At 42.4% G+C, this 19,304-nt stretch overlaps 1 protein-coding gene across 1 annotated transcript in view; it reads left to right on the forward strand.

The window, feature by feature from the left end:
- The window catches only part of MYOM1 (myomesin 1), a gene marked incomplete at both ends in the record, with an annotated part of 139,171 nt that overhangs the window by 74,391 nt on the left and 45,476 nt on the right, over positions 1-19,304 (forward strand). Inside the window, 5 exons of the mRNA XM_080714848.1 lie at positions 4,763-4,946; positions 5,379-5,553; positions 8,178-8,299; positions 9,533-9,820; positions 13,073-13,269. Of these exons, the coding sequence (XP_080570974.1) occupies positions 4,763-4,946; positions 5,379-5,553; positions 8,178-8,299; positions 9,533-9,820; positions 13,073-13,269 (966 nt within the window). The remainder of the gene's footprint in view (positions 1-4,762; positions 4,947-5,378; positions 5,554-8,177; positions 8,300-9,532; positions 9,821-13,072; positions 13,270-19,304) is intronic.

The following is a 19,304-nucleotide window of genomic DNA, read 5'->3' on the forward strand; positions in this document are numbered from 1 at the left end:
TTTTTATTTGATGGTACTGGAGTTCCCGGAAACCCTTCTACATCCGGGCTACACTCCCAGACCTATTTTTTTATATTTTTATTTGGAAGCAGGGTCTCTTAAGCCAGCACGGCTGACTTCGAACCAGCGCGATCCTCTTGTCTCCGCCTCCCAAGTGTGGGGAATACAAGCGTGCGCCACCAGGCCCGGCTCATTTGTTAAAATTTTGATGAGGAAATAAGAGGTGGGATGTGCACAGTGATGAAGTGCTTGCCTAGCATGTGCCAGACCTTGTGTGATCCCTAACTCTGAAAAAACACCACATATGACTAGGGTATAAATGAGAAAATTAAATAAAAGAAGTTTCTTTCTTATCTGTCAGGACATTTACATTTTTATTGGTAGTGATGATACCTTATTGTTTTAAACAGTAAGTTAAAACGTCATTTGAACTTTCAAATTTTATTTTTATGAAATTGTGTGATTGCTTGAAAACTTACCCTTTGCATTTTACTCTGATAGCAAAATCATAAACAGGATTCTTTTCCCACAAAAATATGGAGCTCAATTAATTTTCCTTTCATCTTGACTGCTATTCTGATCATTCAATTTCAGAACATATATTCAAAAAATTTCAGAACATCAGATCAGTCCATTTCAGAACCTCCCCTGACAGTCATTTCAATAAAATAAATTTCATAACATCTGTAAATTACGTGACAATGTAAAAACAGCATGCATATATCTTTATGAAGCCAGGTGTGGTGGGCACGCTTGTAATACCAGCATTCAGGAGGCTGAGACAGGAGGATCGCAGTTCGCAGCCAGCCTAAGCTACATAGTGAGGACTCCGCAACTCAGCGAGACCCTGTTTTAAAATAAAGAATAAAAAATTGGGCTGGGGGTGTAGCTCAGAGGTAGAATGCCCCTGGGTTTCATCCCAGTACTGCAAAAAAAAAAAAAAAAAGAAAAGAAAAAAATATCTTTATTTTTCACTTATTTTTAATCAGACCTTTGGAAAGTTGCAGAAGAGCTAAAAACGCAGGGGTTTGTGATATCCTGTACCAGTTACTTTTCTCACGTTCAGCTCACGTTCAGCTCACGGTTCAGCTCGTCTTTGAGCCCCATGCCCACTTCTTTCTGGTTGCTAGCAAGCAGGTAGCAGTAATGCTTCCCTCCTTCCACACACAGCGTGGACGTCTTCCAGAAGAGTTTGGTTTTAGCTGGGCGTGGTGGCACACACTTGTAATCCCCACGCTTGGGAGGCTGAGACAGGAGGATCGCACAGGTTCAAAGCCAGCCTCGGCTACTTAGTGAGGCTCTCAGCAACTTAGTGAGACCCTGTTTCCAAATAAAGTATAAAATAGGTCTGGGAGTTTAAAAGAAGAAAGCCTCTGGGTTCCACCCCTAGTACCACCAAAAAAAGAAAAAGCGTTTGGTTTTATAAAAGCAATATTAAAATTTATATTTATATTTTTATATACCCTAGATATTGGTCTCAATGAAATATAACTGGAGTAGCACCCAAAGCTTTTTTTTAAAAAAATAGACAGCAAGAATAGAGTAATAGAGAAACGTCCACTCCCTGGTGTGTTTCACACACGCCCCCCCCCACACGTCTTTGAAATCTCGCAGGAAGCAGTTGTGAGTAACCTCCGTGACAGCGATGACCGTCTTTCCCATAATGACACAGAACAGCCCAGTTCTGAGGCGTTTCCTTCAGATGAGTCAGCGCTGGCTCCTGTGCACATTTCCTCTGGCCATAAGCTCTAATTTCTCCATGAAAGACCGTAACTTCCCTAGATACATAAATACATACAAATCTGTGATTAACATTTTAAATATTCTTCCACAGCCCACCCCACTGAACTGAGTAGAAGAGGACGTTTATTCACACAGTGCTGAATAGAGAGGCCGCATAGGGTGCAGTCCACTTATAGAACCCAGATGCTGAGAACTGGGGGTGCAGAACACATCCAGAGACCCGGGCTCCATTTCCAGAACACCCAAATGTCTAACCATGCTGACCTGAGTCTATATTAAAAAAAAAAATTCGGATGAACCCCTTCTCATCTCTTGACATTCTAGGGAAAGATGGCCCACTCGCTCTTACCATCCTAGGACGTTCGCACACCCGGCAGTGCTGCCTCTGGGTCCCCCGTGCATGCACTTCTGGTGGAACTTTTCACCAGAGATCACACGCACGTAAAGCGTGAGCCTGCCCGTCACGTCTACGATCTCTAAGAGTTGAAACCGAGTGGTTTACTAGCAGGGGAATCACATGAATCGGTTTCTGCACGCCAAACCTCCCAATTCTACTATGTTCTTTTCGGCTCCAAACTTTTTCCTCAGGCGTCTTAATGCCATGAACGCTCTTCCTCATTTCTCTATCAAAACTATGGTCATGTTAGAGGCAAATACTATATAGACACTTACCAAGTCTGTTTCATCAGCAGGAAAAAATAGCAAGTTACACCAGGCCAGGCACTTTCTATACATGAAAAAACACTTCATTTTTAAAGTAACCCAATGAAGTTCATAGTTTCTTTTCTTTTCTTTTCTTTTCTTTTCTTTTCTTTTCTTTTCTTTTCTTTTCTTTTTAGCAGTACTGGGTGTGGAACCCAGGGGCTTTTCTACCTCCAGGCTATACTCCCAGACCTATTTTATAGTTTATTTGGAAACGGCGTCTCACTAAGTTGCCGAGAGCCTCTCACTCAGTAGCTGAGGCTGGTTTTGAACCTGTGTGATCCTCCTGTCTTGGCCTCCCAAGTGTGGGGATTACAAGCGTGTGCAATCACGCCCGGCCATAGTTTTGTTTTCAACATGACTATTTGTAGATGAGGACATTGAGGCATTGGTAGGCTGTGTAATTTCCCCAAGGTCACCCAGCAGGCATAACACACGGCCAGGATTTGAATGTGGGCCATCTAGCTCAGATCCACAAATCCAACAATAGGCTGAGCATCCCTAACCCCTAAATCAAGAATCAGGAGCCAAAGTATACTCAAAACATTTCGGATTTTGGATTTTCAGCTTGGGGATTTTCAACCAGTAACTATGCAAATTTTCCAAAATCTAAAAGAAATGTAACTCACCAAGTCCTGTGTGCATGTGTGTCCCTGTCACTCTGAGCCTCTTTATGATGTGAGACGACAGGTCACCAGACTTGTCATCCCAGTACCTGGGAGGCTAAGACAGGTGGATCACAGCTTCACAGCCAGCCTCAGCTACTTAGGCCCTCTACACTTAGCAAGACACTTTTTCAAAATAAAGAATAAAAAATAGAGCTGAGAGCGATCTCAAAGATAGAATACCCCTGGGTTCAGTCTCCAGTGCCACAAAAAATATTTATTTATTTATTTATTTATTTATTTATTTATTTACATACTGAGGATTGAACCCAGGGGCATTCAAACTCTGAGCTACACCCCAGCCCTATTTTTTATTCTTTATCTTGAAACAGGGTCTCACTAAGTTGCAGAGGGCCTCACTAAGTATCTGACTCCAAGCATACTAGGATTCCAAGAGTGCACCATGCCTGACTAAAAAAATGTAAATAAAGTAAGATAAATTAAGAAACAATAACACCCCAAACAAAAATGGACCCAAATACCTTTTAGTCCATGTGAATTTTAATCTGTTGGTAACTGTGTGCTCATGTGTCACAATCACTCTGAACTACATTACACTGTGAGCCTACCATGCATCAATAAAAGTATATATAAAAATAAATTTGTTGGTAAAATATGAAATGAAAATAATCAGTTTTATCTGAGACACTTCTGGCTCCGGATGCTCTTCCCTCAACCACTGGGCTGCCTGGCAGTCTTCCCAAGCCTCAAGCGTCTCCTCTTGAGAACTCGCTCGCCTCGTTGAGAGGATTACAGTCATGACGGCTTGTCAAGCTCCTAGCACAGGGGAAGGCAGCTACTATTTTCATTATGAAATCGCAAATGACCGATAATAGTGTAAGTAGTCCCTGGAGTAGGGGGAGTTTGTCAAAACAAAACTATGAACTAAAAAATTAAAGCTCTGAGAGAACTTGTCCTCAGTAGGTAGCAGGTCACACACACAGCACACTATCATAAAAGGCATTGCAAAGGACCTTCGCGGTTTCCCGTCAAGTGTGTCCATTTTGCAGAGGATGAATTTTGTGGCCATTTAGCTCGTTTTTAGCACAGTTCAGACAGACGGAGCATCCTTGGGTCCGTCCCACCCTGCTCTACCTTCCCGTGACGTCAGTGAAGGTGGCGCTGAGTGTGTGCCAGCAAACCTGTGTTCCCCCAAAGTCTCATTCCCGACAGCTGGCCAGTGTGGCACAAAAGGTATGTTTCTGGAAAAACCTTTTTAAACTGTTAAATATTCCTGTAGCAAAATCAGGCAAGCATAATGAAATCTCTACTTCTGTGGACCTTGGGCAGAGATGGAAATGAGAGTGGGGAGAGGATCACTAAAGACTGCTGACAGTTTTCCTACCCTATCCTCCAAACCTCAGATGTTACCACATATTCCATACAAGGATCTCCAAGTCACTCTAGAATTGTCTTGTTTTGTTTTTACTGTACTGGGGGTTGAACCCAGGGACATCCTCCCTCTGAGCTACACCCCAGCCCCATTTTTTATTATTTTCAAACGGGGTCTCGCTGAGTAGCTGAGGCTGGCCGCGAACTCGCAAGCCGTCTTCTCCACTCCAGGTTGGGGCAGGCGGCGCTTCCTGGAGACGCCGGGCCTGGGGTCCCCCTGGCCCTCGGCGGGCCTTCCACGAGTGCCATTCTCCCCACAGTGTGATGCGGAAACGGAAAACTGGCAGCGGGTGAACACGGAGCTGCCCGTCAAGTCCCCGCGCTTTGCCCTGTTCGACCTGGCCGAGGGCAAGTCCTACCGCTTCCGCGTGCGCTGCTCTAATTCGGCCGGCGTCGGGGAGCCCTCGGAGCCCACGGGGGTGACCGTGGTGGGGGACAGACTTGGTAAGTGCCGAGGCAGGTTGAGCAGCTGTGAACTTATTCTACTTCGAGAGAAGATTCCAAGGCAAGAATGGAATCTGTATGCACACACGTTATGTTAATGCGTGTGTGTGTGTGTGTGTGTGTGTGTGTGTGTGTGTGTGTGTGTGTGTGATAGAGTTAGACGTAAAAATTTGAGCTACTTTCACAAACTTAATCGATGGCTGTATTTGGCCTATACGTTAAACCAAAATTCATTACTTTTGCTTATAAAAAGTGAACTCCCCCAGGAATTGCCAGAGCGAATGTGTTTTTCCTCGAGCTCATGAATATTTATTATTATGCTCCCAAACTAACATTTGTAAAGTTTTCTGCTCTAACCAATACATTATAAACAAGGCCACTGTGTTTGACGTGAGCATTTGCCTTGTCTGATCGCCACTGCTGTCTGCTCAGACATCCCCAAGGCCCCTGGCAAGATCGTCCCGAGCAGGAACACGGACACGTCGGTGGTGGTTTCCTGGGAGGAGTCCAGGGACACCGAGGAGCTGGTCGGCTACTACATCGAGGCCAGCGCGGTGGGCTCCGGCAAGTGGGAGCCCTGTAACAACAACCCCGTGAGGGGCTGCAGGTGAGGGGTGAGCGGGCACCCGGATCCTGGGGCCCGCAGTGCCATCGCCTGCGGGGAGATTGCTAATAAACACGGCTGAAAACCACATGAATGCAAAACCGAGCACGTGCAGCCGGGCGTGGTGGTGCACGCTTGTTATCCCTGCACTTGGGAGGCTGAGACAGGAGAATCGCACAGGTTCGAAGCCAGCCTCAGCTACTTAGTGAGGCTCTCAGCAACTTAGTGAGACCCTGTTTCCAAATAAAGTATAAAATAGGTCATTTTATAACTCTTTTCTGATTCTTTTCCTCTTTGCTGTTTCTTCCTTTTTAATTCTTCTGTTCTGGTCTTTAATATGCAACGTGATACCAGATACCAAGGATCTAATTGTATTGGCTATACCAAACATAAATACCCTGTTTTGGGGAGAAGTTTTGTTTGTTTGTTTGTTTGTTTGTTTGTTTGTTTTAGCACTGGGGATGGAGATGGAAACCTGGGACATTCTACCTCTGAGCTGCACCCTCCGCCCTTTTTATTTTTTATTTGGAAACAGGGTCACACTAAGTTGTTGCAGCTGATCTTGAACCTGAGATCCTCCTCTCAACCTCGCAAGTACTAGGATTATAGGCGTGCGTCACCATACCTGCTTCCCTCAACTTTTAAATGAACAGAAAACAAAACATCAGCATTTTACCTATTCGGAACATCAACATGATTAAACCCAGTGCCATGCAGAAACAAATAACACCAAAACGAGGGCAAGAATACTTTACCACCTTTTGGGTCAATGGGGAGAACCATTTTTTCTTGCTGGCAATATTTTCTCAGGCAGCTTTGTAACTGGTGGTGAATTCTGCACCCAGACTCTGGGCCTCCTTTGATTTAGACCTATCAGAGAAGGACTCTCAAGAAACCACCAGACATATCTGTAGGGCAGCTTCTGACTCGTGCTTCTTCAAGGCCAAGATCCCCACAGGACAAGTTGGTTCTTTTGCAGAACGTGGAAGAATAGAGGCCAACCAAGTAACGGGAGAAGGAAATATCTTTTGTGAGCAGCTCGTTTCTTACAGTGAAATACCTGTGTATTTGTATTTCATGTTTGCTCTGAGTTCTCTAGCATTTTCCTGGGGCTCCTTTGGAAGCGTTCATGAATATAGCAGAGACTGCCTTTCCACAAATAGACAGGTGCTGCTAACCCACAGGAAACATTTTTCATCTTCATATCTGCAATGTCTAGCTCAGTGTCTCAACCACTGAAGTGCTCGATAAATACAGGAACAGGGCTGAGCCGAAGGCTGAAAGATTGACTGCCTCCATTAAACATTTGAATAGGTTAATAGTAATAGAATCATTAGCAGGCCCGTTCCTACCTCTGTTACAGTTCTTAGGATGGATTTAAATGTTACAGTGATTCATGAAAGAGCTATTTATAGCCCTCGTAGCTATTAATGAGTCAGATCATTTTATGTTTTAGTCTGCCCACGAATTCACATCCCATTATCGGATCCTTATATGTAAAAGGTAATTCTGGAAACCATTTTTCAGCTTATTTTCAGATTCCAGTGTCATTTCTCAAGTATCTGTACCTTCGCTGTCACACAGCGAGACAGTGACCAGGCCTCTGTGACAAGGAGCAGCCAGTGCCTGAGATAGCCTAAGCCTGAAATAGCCATTAGTAATATTATCAATGCTACCTGTTTATTATAATGCCTCATATATGCCAGTCCTTATAATGTGGGATTTTTTTGTTTTTGTTTTTGTGTGTGTTTGGTACTAGGGATTGACCCCAAGGGCATTCTACCTCTGAACTACACCCCCATCCTTTTTTAAAATTATTATTTGTTTGCCTTGAAACAGGATTTCACTCGGATGCTGGAAGTCTCACTAAGTTGCTGAGGCTAGTCTCAAACTTGTGATTCTCCTGTCTCTGCCTCCCAAGTATTGAGATGACAGGCATGTACCACCACACCCAGCTCAATACTGTATTTTATATACTCTATGGCTAATCTTTCATGAAAATTATTATGTAGGTATTATTATCCCTATCAGATTGATGAATATTAAGGGGGAAGCCAGGGCTCCTCACTTATTTACAGACTAAATTTAAAAAATCTCTTTAGTTGCTGGGCATAGTGGTCTACCCTTATGATCCCAGTACTTGGGAGGCTACAACAGGAGGATTGCAGGTTTGTGGCCAGCCTCAGCTACTTAGTGAGGCCCTCTGAAATTGAATGAGACCCTATTTCAAAAATAAAAAATAGTGCCGGGTGCTTAAGAGACCCTGTTTCCAAATAAAAATATAAAAAAATAGGTCTGGGAGTGTAGCCCAGAGGTAGAAGAGTTTCCAGGAACCCCAGTACCACCAATAAATAAATAAATATAAAAATAGGGCTGGAGCTCAGAGGTAGACCCCTGGTTCAATTCCCAAAACCACATACACACACACACACACACACACACACACACACACACACACACACACAATCCCTTAGTTGCCTTCTTGTCTAAAGTACATATGTTATCTGAATCTCTCTGCAGATATTTTCTTCTTTTGAGTGAATCATTTTCATAAATCATCTCCCCTAATTTCCCTCCGAGGGAAGTTTTTTTTTTGAGAGTCCTTTGAAACTTTCTTTCCCTTTTAGATTTACTTGCCACGGCTTGACGACCGGCCAGAGTTATATTTTCCGGGTCAGAGCAGTTAATGCAGCTGGACTTAGTGAATATTCCCAGGATTCAGAGGCTATCGAAGTCAAAGCTGCTATTGGTGAGTTCCCTCTGCATAACTTGGTAGGGACAGTGCATTTTCCTCAACAAAGATCATTTTGCCTCCAGAAAATGTTCAAAGCTTCTCATACTGCTCCGTGACTCCATCCTGAGCCGATCATGTCTTCTGACTGTGGGTAACATCTAACCCGCCACAGCTACCATTTTACAGCTCTCCATCACTGATCCAGGTGCTGTTCATCTGTAACCGCCATCCTCACAATCCCAAGTTTCCTCAGATATTCCTCATTGTATGAAACTCCTGCCTAACTTCATGCTCATCCCGGGACTGTGAGGGGCCATCCGATTCCACGAAGTGGTATATCACCCGTAACACTCATCATCGTGTACCTAAAAGCCATCCAGTGACAGCAGCGCTTGGCCTGTCTTCACTAACAGCATATCAACGTGCTTCTTATAATCCCCTCCGAAGCCCATGGAGGGCGTGTGTGGCTGCTTAATCATGTTTCATCTCTGCTTGCAAAGTAACCAACAGACTAACACCGGTAATAAAATAATGATATGTATGTGTGACGTACCTCCCAATCTTGGCTAGAGTAGGGGAAGGAACTTGGTTCAGACCAGCAAAAATTAAATATGGGATATGCTAACAGCTTAAAAAGAAAAAAAAAAACTGGGTGTGTAGCTCAGGGGTAGGTCCCCAGCATCACACACAAATTATTTGATGTCATTTGTCTTCAGTTAGCATCCCATAATACATCCTGGGGATTCCTACTATGTGGACAATGAAGGCCCTGTTTATTGAAGTTGGGAGGTATGGATCATTACTTTTGTAATGATGACTGTAACTCTAGAAAGTCAAGTTCTTTAATATATGTCTTGTTACTTTATGGTCTTTTTTTCCTATTCTGTTGAATAATAGAGCTTATCTATCTTGAGAGATGTCTGAGAATTGTTTTTCCTCGTATAAACTAAAAACCCTTTGGAGTCTGCAAATGGAAATGGCTTCTGTCCCGTCTGTGGTGGGTCTGGTTGTGGCTGTTGTTCTCAATTCTCCTTTGTCCAGAACATGGAGAAGTTGAAATGTTCCCTGGTGTAAAGTATGTGAAACGTATGCTTCCCCTAGTTCTTGTAGACCCAAGCGATTTCCGTCACGCTGGATGGTTCATGCTCTGCTCGTAGTCCTCCCTTCCTGTTTTTGTCGGTTCTCTTACCCAAGCCGTGTGCCGGTGTCCAAGCTCACTGCGTCTCTGTTGTTGTCTGGCGACTGCAGGAGGAACCGTGCCTCCAGATGTGTGGCCTGAACTGAGTGGTGCACCTGGTGGACTAACAGCCCCCAGGGCGGGCGTGCATGGAGCCTCCCCACCAACCCTGCAGAAAGATGCTTTGCCCAGTAGCAAACCTAACATCCCTTCAGCACCCAGTGGCCCTCACCACCTGGGCCAAACCGGAGTGAGTACAGTAAGTGAGACAGTCCAGCAGGAGCTAACCCCACCACCGCAGAAGGCGCCGCCCGAGGGGCAGAGTAAGTCTGACCCCCCGAGAAAGAAGGACGTCGTAGGTGAGAACCCAAAGTGTCAACCATTCCATCTGTCTCCATCAGTGTCCTCATCTCATCGTCCCGATCTCATCCACCACCGTGTTCACTGTCATCAGTGTTGATCGCGAATTTTATGTTCTCAGCTAGCCTTTCGAGATACTCTCCCCCTGTGAGCCGTAAAAGGAATTGTGTGTGGGTTTGCTGTTTACACGTTATTCCTTGGGCTTAACCGCGATACACTGTCTAGAGGAATTTGCTTCTACAGCCTTTGGGGTTTGTCAGGCAGAAACACTTGTAACTTCATAATCAGCATCCCCTGTGAGGCCCGTGGAGACGCTCGTGCTCAACACGTGTAGAGGAGGAGATTTCACCAAGCATCATAGTAGCTGCTGAGCCTCGTCCTTGGACTTCCGAGTGACCGGTCACATTTGATTTAGTCATCATGTCTTTGTGTTGCCGTGAAAATGTAATGGGGCATTATAATCACCTAGGGCCGTGTTCTAGGATATAGCCCACACACTCAGAAGTGGTTTAAGAGTCTTTATCAGTCAGCTAAGAATGACCTGAGGAGGATGTTGATGCTCGTGGCTTATATATTCTAGGAGACAATGTTTTTCTTATCAAATTGAAATGCAGAGCAGAAGCTGAGAAGTTTTTAAATGTCTCTTGCCCATCTCCTATCTCTACTCACCTCCAACATCTGTATCTTCTGAATTGCCTCTCTTTTATTTTACTGAAAGTTTATTTGTCCCTTCAAATGAAGATAAAGTGGGATATACACTGAGAGTCCATATACACAAGTGTTCTGAAAAAGAGAGAAACTTTTTTTTTTTTTTTTTTTTTTTTTTTTTTTTGCGGGTCTTGGGATGGGACCCGGCAGCCTTCAACCTCTGAGCTACACCCCATGCCCCATCTTTTATTCTTTATTTTGAGACAGGGTCTCTCTAAGTTGTGGAGGGCTTCACTAAGTAGCTGAAGCTGTCTATGAACCGCGATCCCCTGGTCTCAGCCTCCCAAATGCTGGGATTACAAGGGTGCGCCAACACGCCCGGCTGAGAGAAACTTTTTTTTTTTTTTTGGTGGTTCTGGGGATGGAACCCTTTTACCTCCGGGCTACACTCCCAGACCTATTTTATATTTTATTTGGAAACAGGTCTCTTAAGCCAGCAAGGCTGGCTTCGAACCTGCGCGATTCTCCTGTCTCCGCCTCCCAAAAATGAAAATTATAAAGGAAGTTGATACGTGTGGAAGAGAAAAACAGATGTATTTTATCTTTAGTCTTTATTATTCTGAGAATCTTTTTTTTTTTTTTTGGTAAGGGCTCAAACTCAGGGGTATTCTACCGCTAAGCTATACCCTCAGCCTCATTGTATTTTTTTTTTTTCTGAAACAGGGTCTCACTAAGCTGCTGAAGCTGGCTGTGAACCTGCAACCATCCTATCTCAGTATTCCAAGTACTGGGATTACACGCCCAGCTGAAATTTTTAAAAAAATAGGAATGAGCCAGGCGTGGTGGTGCACACTTGCAATCCCTGTGCTTGGGAGGCGGAGACAGGAGGATCACACAGGTTCGAAGCCAGCCTCGCTGGCTTAAGACACCCTGTTTCTAAATATATATATATAATAGGTCTGGGAGTATAGCCTGAAGGTAGAAGGGTTTCCAGGAACCCCAATACCACCAAAAAAAAAAAAAGGAATGAGAATTTATCTCCTATAATTCAAATAAGTATACAGAAAAATCTTTTAATGTTATGAAATAATCTACATAGATTTCTGTTTATAATGTCAATCTTTCTTCATTAAAAACTATAAATTCAGTAATCAAGTGAAAAGTTTATCAGCAAGGCCACGTAAAGATAGGACTTTTGAACTATCCTCCAGATATTTTTTCCTAGTAAACACAGTGATAGCTGTACGATATTTTGTGCTACGTGAGTATCATTCCAATATCATATTTAAAATAATGTGACAAAGCCAGGTATGGAGGTGCACACCTGTAATCCAACTACTCAGGAGACAGGATTACAAGTTCGAGGCCAACCTGGACAACCTAGCAAGACCTTGTCTTAAAAAAAATTTTTTTAAGGCCAGACATGGTGTTGCATGCTTGTAATTCCAGTACTTGGGATGCTGAAACAGGAAGATCGCAGGTTCAGGAACAGGCTCAGCAACTAGTGAGACTCTCATCAATCTAGCAAGATCCTGTTTCAAAATAAAAATAAGATAGGGCTGAGTGTGTAGCTTGGAGGTGAGCTTTGTGGTACTGGGGATTGAGCCCAGTACCACAAAAAATAAAAATAAAAAAACTTTGAAGTAGGATGGCAAGGTTAATGGCCCCCCAGTAAAGCATTTGTCTAGTGTGCAGGCCCTAGGTTCAATCCCCCAGCACTGAGGGAAAAAATAGTAAGGTTGTAACTCAGTGGCAGAGAACTTGCCTAACATGTGTAAGGCCTGGGTTTAATCTCTAACATCAACAAAAATAAAAAAATAATGTGATTGGCTGGGTGCAGTGGCACAGATTGCAGGTTCGACGCCAGTGGATGGTGATTTTAAAACAAAACAAAAAAACAAAACAAAACAAAACAAAAAACAAGATAAAATAGGGCTGAGGGTGTACCTCAGAGGTAAAATGCCCTAGGGTTAAATCCCCAGTACCATAAAAAGTATATTTATAAAAATGTGATAAAAAGTATTATAGGCCAAAAAGAGTCACGTGGCAGATTGTGCCTTGTTTTTCAAAAACATATTTTTTTAAAGGTGACATTTTAGCTCAGCTCCAAAATAAGGTTTTTCTCCTGTGTGCAGACAGAACATACATAATTACAATGTCTCAGGAGAGTAAGTGTGCCTGAATGGTGAAGCCCTTGCCTGCTGGGAATACATGGAAACTCTGCATAGACAAACTGAGACAGAAATTGATATACACATTCCATTTTCCTGAAGGGGCAAATAAAACCACGTAAAGAAACAAAAATATACACCTTAGAAAAGCTTTGCTTTATGGGGAAAAGGATCTTTTCTTCAGTACCATTCCACTGGCGCAGGGTCTTTTTGTCTTTGGATAATGATGGCAGAGCACTTTTTACCATGTGTCCATTCTTTCCTCGCACATCAAGGCAGATGCCAAGTTCCTGACCAGTCTCACATTTCACTTTATGCTGTGAGATCTAGCGCCCTCATCCGTGGCCCTGATCAACTATGTCTCACTTAGCTAGACTCACGAACGCGTGTCTCTGCACGTCTCTTACCTACGCGCTATTCATATCGCAACAGCGGCACCAGCGCCACCCTATGACATCACTTGTCTTGAAAGTTTTCGTGACTCGATGGTTCTCGGGTGGAAGCAACCTGACAAGACGGGAGGGGCAGAAATTACTGGCTACTATGTGAACTACCGTGAAGTAATTGATGGCGTACCAGGAAAATGGCGAGAGGCCAACATCAAGGCTGTCAGTGAAGAGGCATACAAGGTAAGCGTGTGACTTCCTGTAGGGCAGCATGTAACTTCCTGTAGTGTGAAGTGACTTCCTGTAGTGTGCACGTGACTTCCTGTAGTGTGCAAGTGACTTCCTGTAGGGCGGCACGTGACTTCCTGTGCTGTGCACGTGACTTCCTGTAGGGCGGCACGTGACTTCCTGTAGTGTGCACATGACTTCCTGTAGTGTGGCATGTGACTTCCTGTAGTGTGCACGTGACTTCCTGTAGGGCGGCGTGTGGCTTCCTGTAGGGTGGCGCGTGGCTTCCTGTAGTGTGGCAGGTCCTGTGGACAGGCCTATGCCTGTGTGCTCACACCCAGCACCTTGTAAAGAATTCGTGTCATTCCTCCAGTGTCCATTGTCTGCATCGGCATGACTTTTGTAAAAGATATGCCTTGGTAAATAGAAGTAGTTTCACTAACCAGGAAGAATTTATGTTTTCTGGTTCTTCACCTAAGCACGATGTTTTTAGCTTACCATACAATGCATAGTTATTGTGAAAACCGACACTTCTTCAAAACTTAAAAAATATCTGTAACCAGTATGACCTTGGAGTTGTTACTTTCAATGTCTGAATCACAATGGATAAAAGGGATGTGGCTCCTTGGCCCGACTGGGCTCTCCACCTGAGACTGTCCCCTCTAAATGGCTCTGATGGCCCCGAGGGACGCTCCACCTGTGTTCCCCTCTGCTGGAGGGCCTCCCCTGCCCAGCCCACCGCTGAGCACCTGGGGGGCCACCGCTGACTTAGCTGAAGGCTCCCCTCTTCAGTGTCCTTAGCTAGGCCCAGTTGCCTTCAGAGCAGGTCAAAACTGGGGAGAGGGCTTTCTCAGCTCCACACCACACTCTGAATATCTGAAGTTTATGAAACATCACACATATACTGGGAGCTCATTAGATGGAAGGTGTAAGGTTCTTCCGCATTGGCATGGGTATAACGATCTTTTTTATTACAGTTTGGAGTTCCACTAGGTGACCACCTCACACTATACTCTCCATCCCATTTTTGCATTTTTAGCTACCTCAAACCATATAGCTGTGAATACTTTTGTATAGGTCTGCTGATCCATATGCGTGCCAGTTTCTGTAGGTAATTACCAAAGTAGAATTGCTGGGTCAGAGAGTCTGTTAATCTTTGACTTTGCTAGATAATCCTATACTGTTTCCCAGATGGTTCAGAATTCCCATTGCCCTGCATCATTGCCAACACTTGGCATATATCATACATTCTCGGTTTTGACGATTAGGGTGTCAGGTTTGAGCAACTTTCTCTAAGTATATGACCCATTTTGATATATTCCTTTACAGTATAGGAAGACTTTTGCCCATTTTTCTGGTGGCTTTGTGACTGACATGTGAAGTCTGTATATGCTGTGAAGATCATTTGTTTTGTGGCTCTGAAACTTGCACGTATTGCTTCCCCCTCCGTGGTCTGTTCTTCTCTACTGGTACTCTTTTTAATGTCAATTTTATTGCATCAGACTTGCTATCATTTTCTGTCAGTGATTGGCGGGCCCTTTTAAAGAAATACCTTCTCTCTTTCAATGCCATCAAACTGTTTACTCGATAATGGTCTAAAACCTTTACAATTTTGCCACTTATAGTTCAGTCATTAACTCACCTTTAAATTTTGTATATGCTCTGAAGGGTCAACATTTATTCTCCCCCACAATGGAGACGGAGTTGAACTTCTATTGAAGTTTGTTCTTTTCTCTGCTATTCTGCTAAGCTGCTTCTAATATCAATCAAGTTTCCTTATATAAATGAGTCTGTTTCTCTACTCTTTATTCTGTTCACAACTGGGTCCCAAACCACACTGACCCAATTATTATAACTTTATAACAAATTTGATAACTGGGAAACCAGGTTCTCCCAGTTTCTTCTTCCAGGGCTATTCTTAGACCTTTGACACTTTACTAGTAATTATAGAATTAGGTTACCAAGTTCTACCAAAAATCAAGACAAGACAAAAGAAGATATTAAACAAGACATAGTGGTGCATGCCTGTAATCCTGGTACTTGAGAAACAGAGACAGGAAGATGGCAGGTTTGAAGCCAACCTCAGCAACTTAGTGAATCCTTGTATTTTTTTTTTTTCTTTTTGGTGGTGGTACTAGGAATGGAACCCAGGGGTTTTTTACCTCCAGACTACACTCCCAACCCTATTTTCATAGAAACAGGGTCTCACTAAGTTGCTGAGAGCCTCACTCAGTAGCTAAGGGTGGCTTCGAAAGGATTACAGGTGTGTACCACCATACCTGGCTCAGTAAGACTTTGCTTCCAAATAAAAAATAAAATAAGGCTGAGGGTAGAGCTCGGAGGTAGAATGCCCCTAGGTTTCATCCCCAGCACCACAAAAATAAATTGTTTTAGCTAACTTAAAACCTGTTAGAATTCTGATTCAGACTGCATTAACTTTACCAATAAATTATCTTCATTTATTTTGATTTTTTTTTGGGGGGGGAGTCTGGGGATGGAACCCAGGGGCATTCAACCTCCAAGCTACACCCCCTGCCCTATTTTTTATTTTTTATTTTGAAACCGGGTCTCACTGAGTTGCAGAGGGCCTCACTAAGTAGCTGAGGCTGTCCGGGAACCATGATCCTCCGGTCTCAGCCTCCCAAATGCTGGGATTATAAGCATGCGCCACCATGCCCGGCTTTATTTTTATCTTTTTTAAAGTCTCTCATTAAAGTTTTAGAATTCTCTATGGAGGTTTGTACATTTTAAAATTTATTTATAAATGCCATATACTATTAGCTTTGTAAATACTGTATTTTTATAAGTTTTCCGTTGTTATTATTGGAAAATATAACTAATTTTATATATTGATTTTTGTGTGTGTGTGTGATACTAGGGATGGAACCCAGGAGCTTTTCTACCTCTGGGCTATATTCCCAGACCTATTTTATACTTTATTTGGAAACAGGGTCTTACTAAGTTGCTGAGAGCCTCACTCAGTAGCTGAGGCTGGCAGTGAACCTGTGCGATCCTCCTGTCTCAGCCTCTCACGCGCTGGGATTACAAGTGTGCGCCATCACGCCCGATTTATACATTAATTTTTGTATATGGTGTATATATATATATACCATATACATATAGTTACATATATATACCATATACATATACATACATATACATTTATATGTATATGTATATATGTATATACATATACATATAAATTTTGTAATACTTTCAGCAAATTACCCTTAAGTTCTTCTGGAGAGAGTGTGTGTGTATATTCATAAAATCTGCAATGACAGTTTACTTTTTCATTTACAAATTGTATATCTTTTATTTAATTTTACCTTACTTTCTGCCTCAGAGCTTTAGTATGTTTTTGAATAGAAGTGGTGTTGTTGGTCATTTTAGACTTGATCTTTAAATTAAAGTAAGCCAGCCGGGCGTGGTGGCGCACGCTTGTAATCCCCGCTCTTGGGAGGCCGAGACAGGAGGATCGCGCTGGTTCGGAGCCAGCCTCGCTGGCTTAAGAGACCCTGTTTCCAAATAAAAATGTAAAAATAGGTCTGGGAGTGTAGCCCGGAGGTAGAAGGGCTTCCAGGAACCCCAGTACCACCAAAAAATAAACAAACAAACAAACAAACAAATAAATAAATAAATTAATTAAAGTAAGCCAGGCGTGGTGGTGCACACTTGTAATCCCAGCATTTGGGAGGCTGAGACAGGAAGATCCTGCAGGTTTGAAGCCAGCCTCAGTTACTTAGTGAGGCCCTTTGCAACTCAGTGAGACCCTATTTCAAAATAAAGAATAAAAAATAGGGCTGGGGGTGTCACTTGGAGGTAGAATGCCCCTGGGTTCCATCCCCAGTACCACAAAAAATTAATTAATGAATTAAAGTAAATTTTTGGAACATTTTAATATTAAGTATTATGTCATTATAGGTGTTTATAGACAGACAGTATTACCTATTAAATAAGTTTTCCTCTATTTTCAGTTTGTCAAGATTGAATTAAATTAATTTTAAATTAATTTTAAAAGTTGTTCTGAATCTATTGAGTGATTATATTTTCCCATTAATTTTAATGTGGCATATTCTAGTAAATTTCTAATGTTAAAGCAGCCTTGCCAGGTGTAGTGATGTGTGCCTGTAATCCCAGCATCTCAGAATAAAGCAGCTCAATCCCATATTAGGGTGAGCATCCAAGTTCCTACTTTTTGAAATGTACTGATTTTCTTTTGGTCAGTGTTTGCATGGTATGTAACTTTTAACTTTTTCATCTTTTAACTTGCAATCTTTCTGGAACTTTAAGTTCTTTTGTTTTGTTTTTGCTTTTTGTTGGTTTTTTTGTTGTTGTTGTTGTTGTTTATTTTTTGTTTGGGTGCTGGATATTGAGCCCAGGGACATTTTACCACTAAGCTATGCCCCTATCCTGGTTGTTGTTGTTGTTGTTGTTGTTGTTGTTGTTGTTATTATTATTATTATTATTATTATTATTATTTTGAAACAGGGTCTCACTAAATTGTGGAAGGTCTCACTAAGTAGCTGAGACTGTCCACGACCCGGATCCTCCTGTCTTAGCCTCCCAAACGCTTGGCTGGAACTTTAAGAGCTTTATGCATCTCTTAAATATAGCATAGAGCTAGATTATTTTCCTGCCCAACAGTCTTTGTCATTTAGAAGTATTTAAAGTTATTACAGATTTAGGAAAAAAGTCTCTCAGGTTATGAATGTGGTGCAGTGGTAAAGTACTGGCCTAGCATGCTTGAGGTCCTGGGTTCAGTTCCCCAACACAGAAAAAAAAAAAAATCGTCATCTTATTTGATATTTTTCTATTTGTTCCTCCTGTTACATGTTTTATTTTCTGTGCTTTCATTATTACTTTTGAATAGTTGTTTTAAAAATAACTTTGTTTCCCCCATACTGCCTTAAAAGCTGTGAATTCTGGAGGTTTTGTTTGTTGGCGGCTGAACAGACCTAGAACCTGATGTCAACACATTTGTTTTACCCTTGTCTCGGAAATACCAAGGCCTTACACTGCTTAGTCCGTCCACCCTTTTCCCAACTTACATGCTCTTCCATGTGTGTGTCTTGAATTCTTTAAAAAATCCAAATAGCCGGGCGTGGTGGTGCACACTTGTAATCCCCACGCTTGGGAGGTTGAGACAGGAGGATCGGGTAGGTTCAAAGCCAGCCACACTGGCTTAAGAGACCCTGTTTCCAAAAATAAAAAAAGTATAAAGTAGGTCTGGGAGTGTAGCCCAGAGGTAGAAGGGCTTCCAGGAACCCCAGTACCACCACCAAAAAAAAAAAAAAAAAAATCCAAATAGCATTGTGATTATTGTTGTATGGAGACAATGTTTGTTTAGATGTATCTATATTTTTACCACTTTATTTGCTTTTAATTCTTCATCTTTTTTATCTTCCATCTGAGATTTTTTTCCTTTTAAATAGATATTTTAGAATTTCCTGTTCTGTGGGTACTCTTAAGAGCAAACAGTTCCTTTTTGTTTATGTCAAAATGTCTTTATTTTTTTCTCATTCTTCAAAAATATTTCTTCTGGGCAAAATTCTGTAATGGTAGTTATTTTCTTTTGAGGCTTTGAAAATATTACCACTGACATGTCAATGGTGTGTTTGCTGGTTTGAAGGTAATTTGTCATTTTTCTAAAGCAGTTCTTAATATTTTTGCTTTATTTTTGGCATATTATAATTAAATATCTATTTAGGTACAGATTTTCTTTGTGTGTGTGTGTGTGTGTGTGTGGTACTGGGGTTCCTGGAAACCCTTTTCTGGGCTACACTCCCAGACCTCTTTTATATTTTTTATTTGGAAACAGGGTCTCTTAAGCCAGCAGGGCTGGCTTCAAACCTGCGCGATCCTCCTGTCTCCACCTCCCAAGCGCAGGGATTACAAGTGTGTGCCACCATGCCCGGGTTAGGTACAGATTTTTAAAAATATATCTGCCTAGGAATTAGGAGGAAGGAGGATTTTTCAAGAAAATCATTTTTAGAAAATTCTTTATCTCCTAAAATATTGTTAATGCCCCATTCCCCCCTCTTCTCCCC

The sequence above is a fragment of the Muscardinus avellanarius genome (assembly GCF_963383645.1).
Source record: "Muscardinus avellanarius genome assembly, chromosome: 17".
NCBI classification, from domain to species: domain Eukaryota; kingdom Metazoa; phylum Chordata; class Mammalia; order Rodentia; family Gliridae; genus Muscardinus; species Muscardinus avellanarius.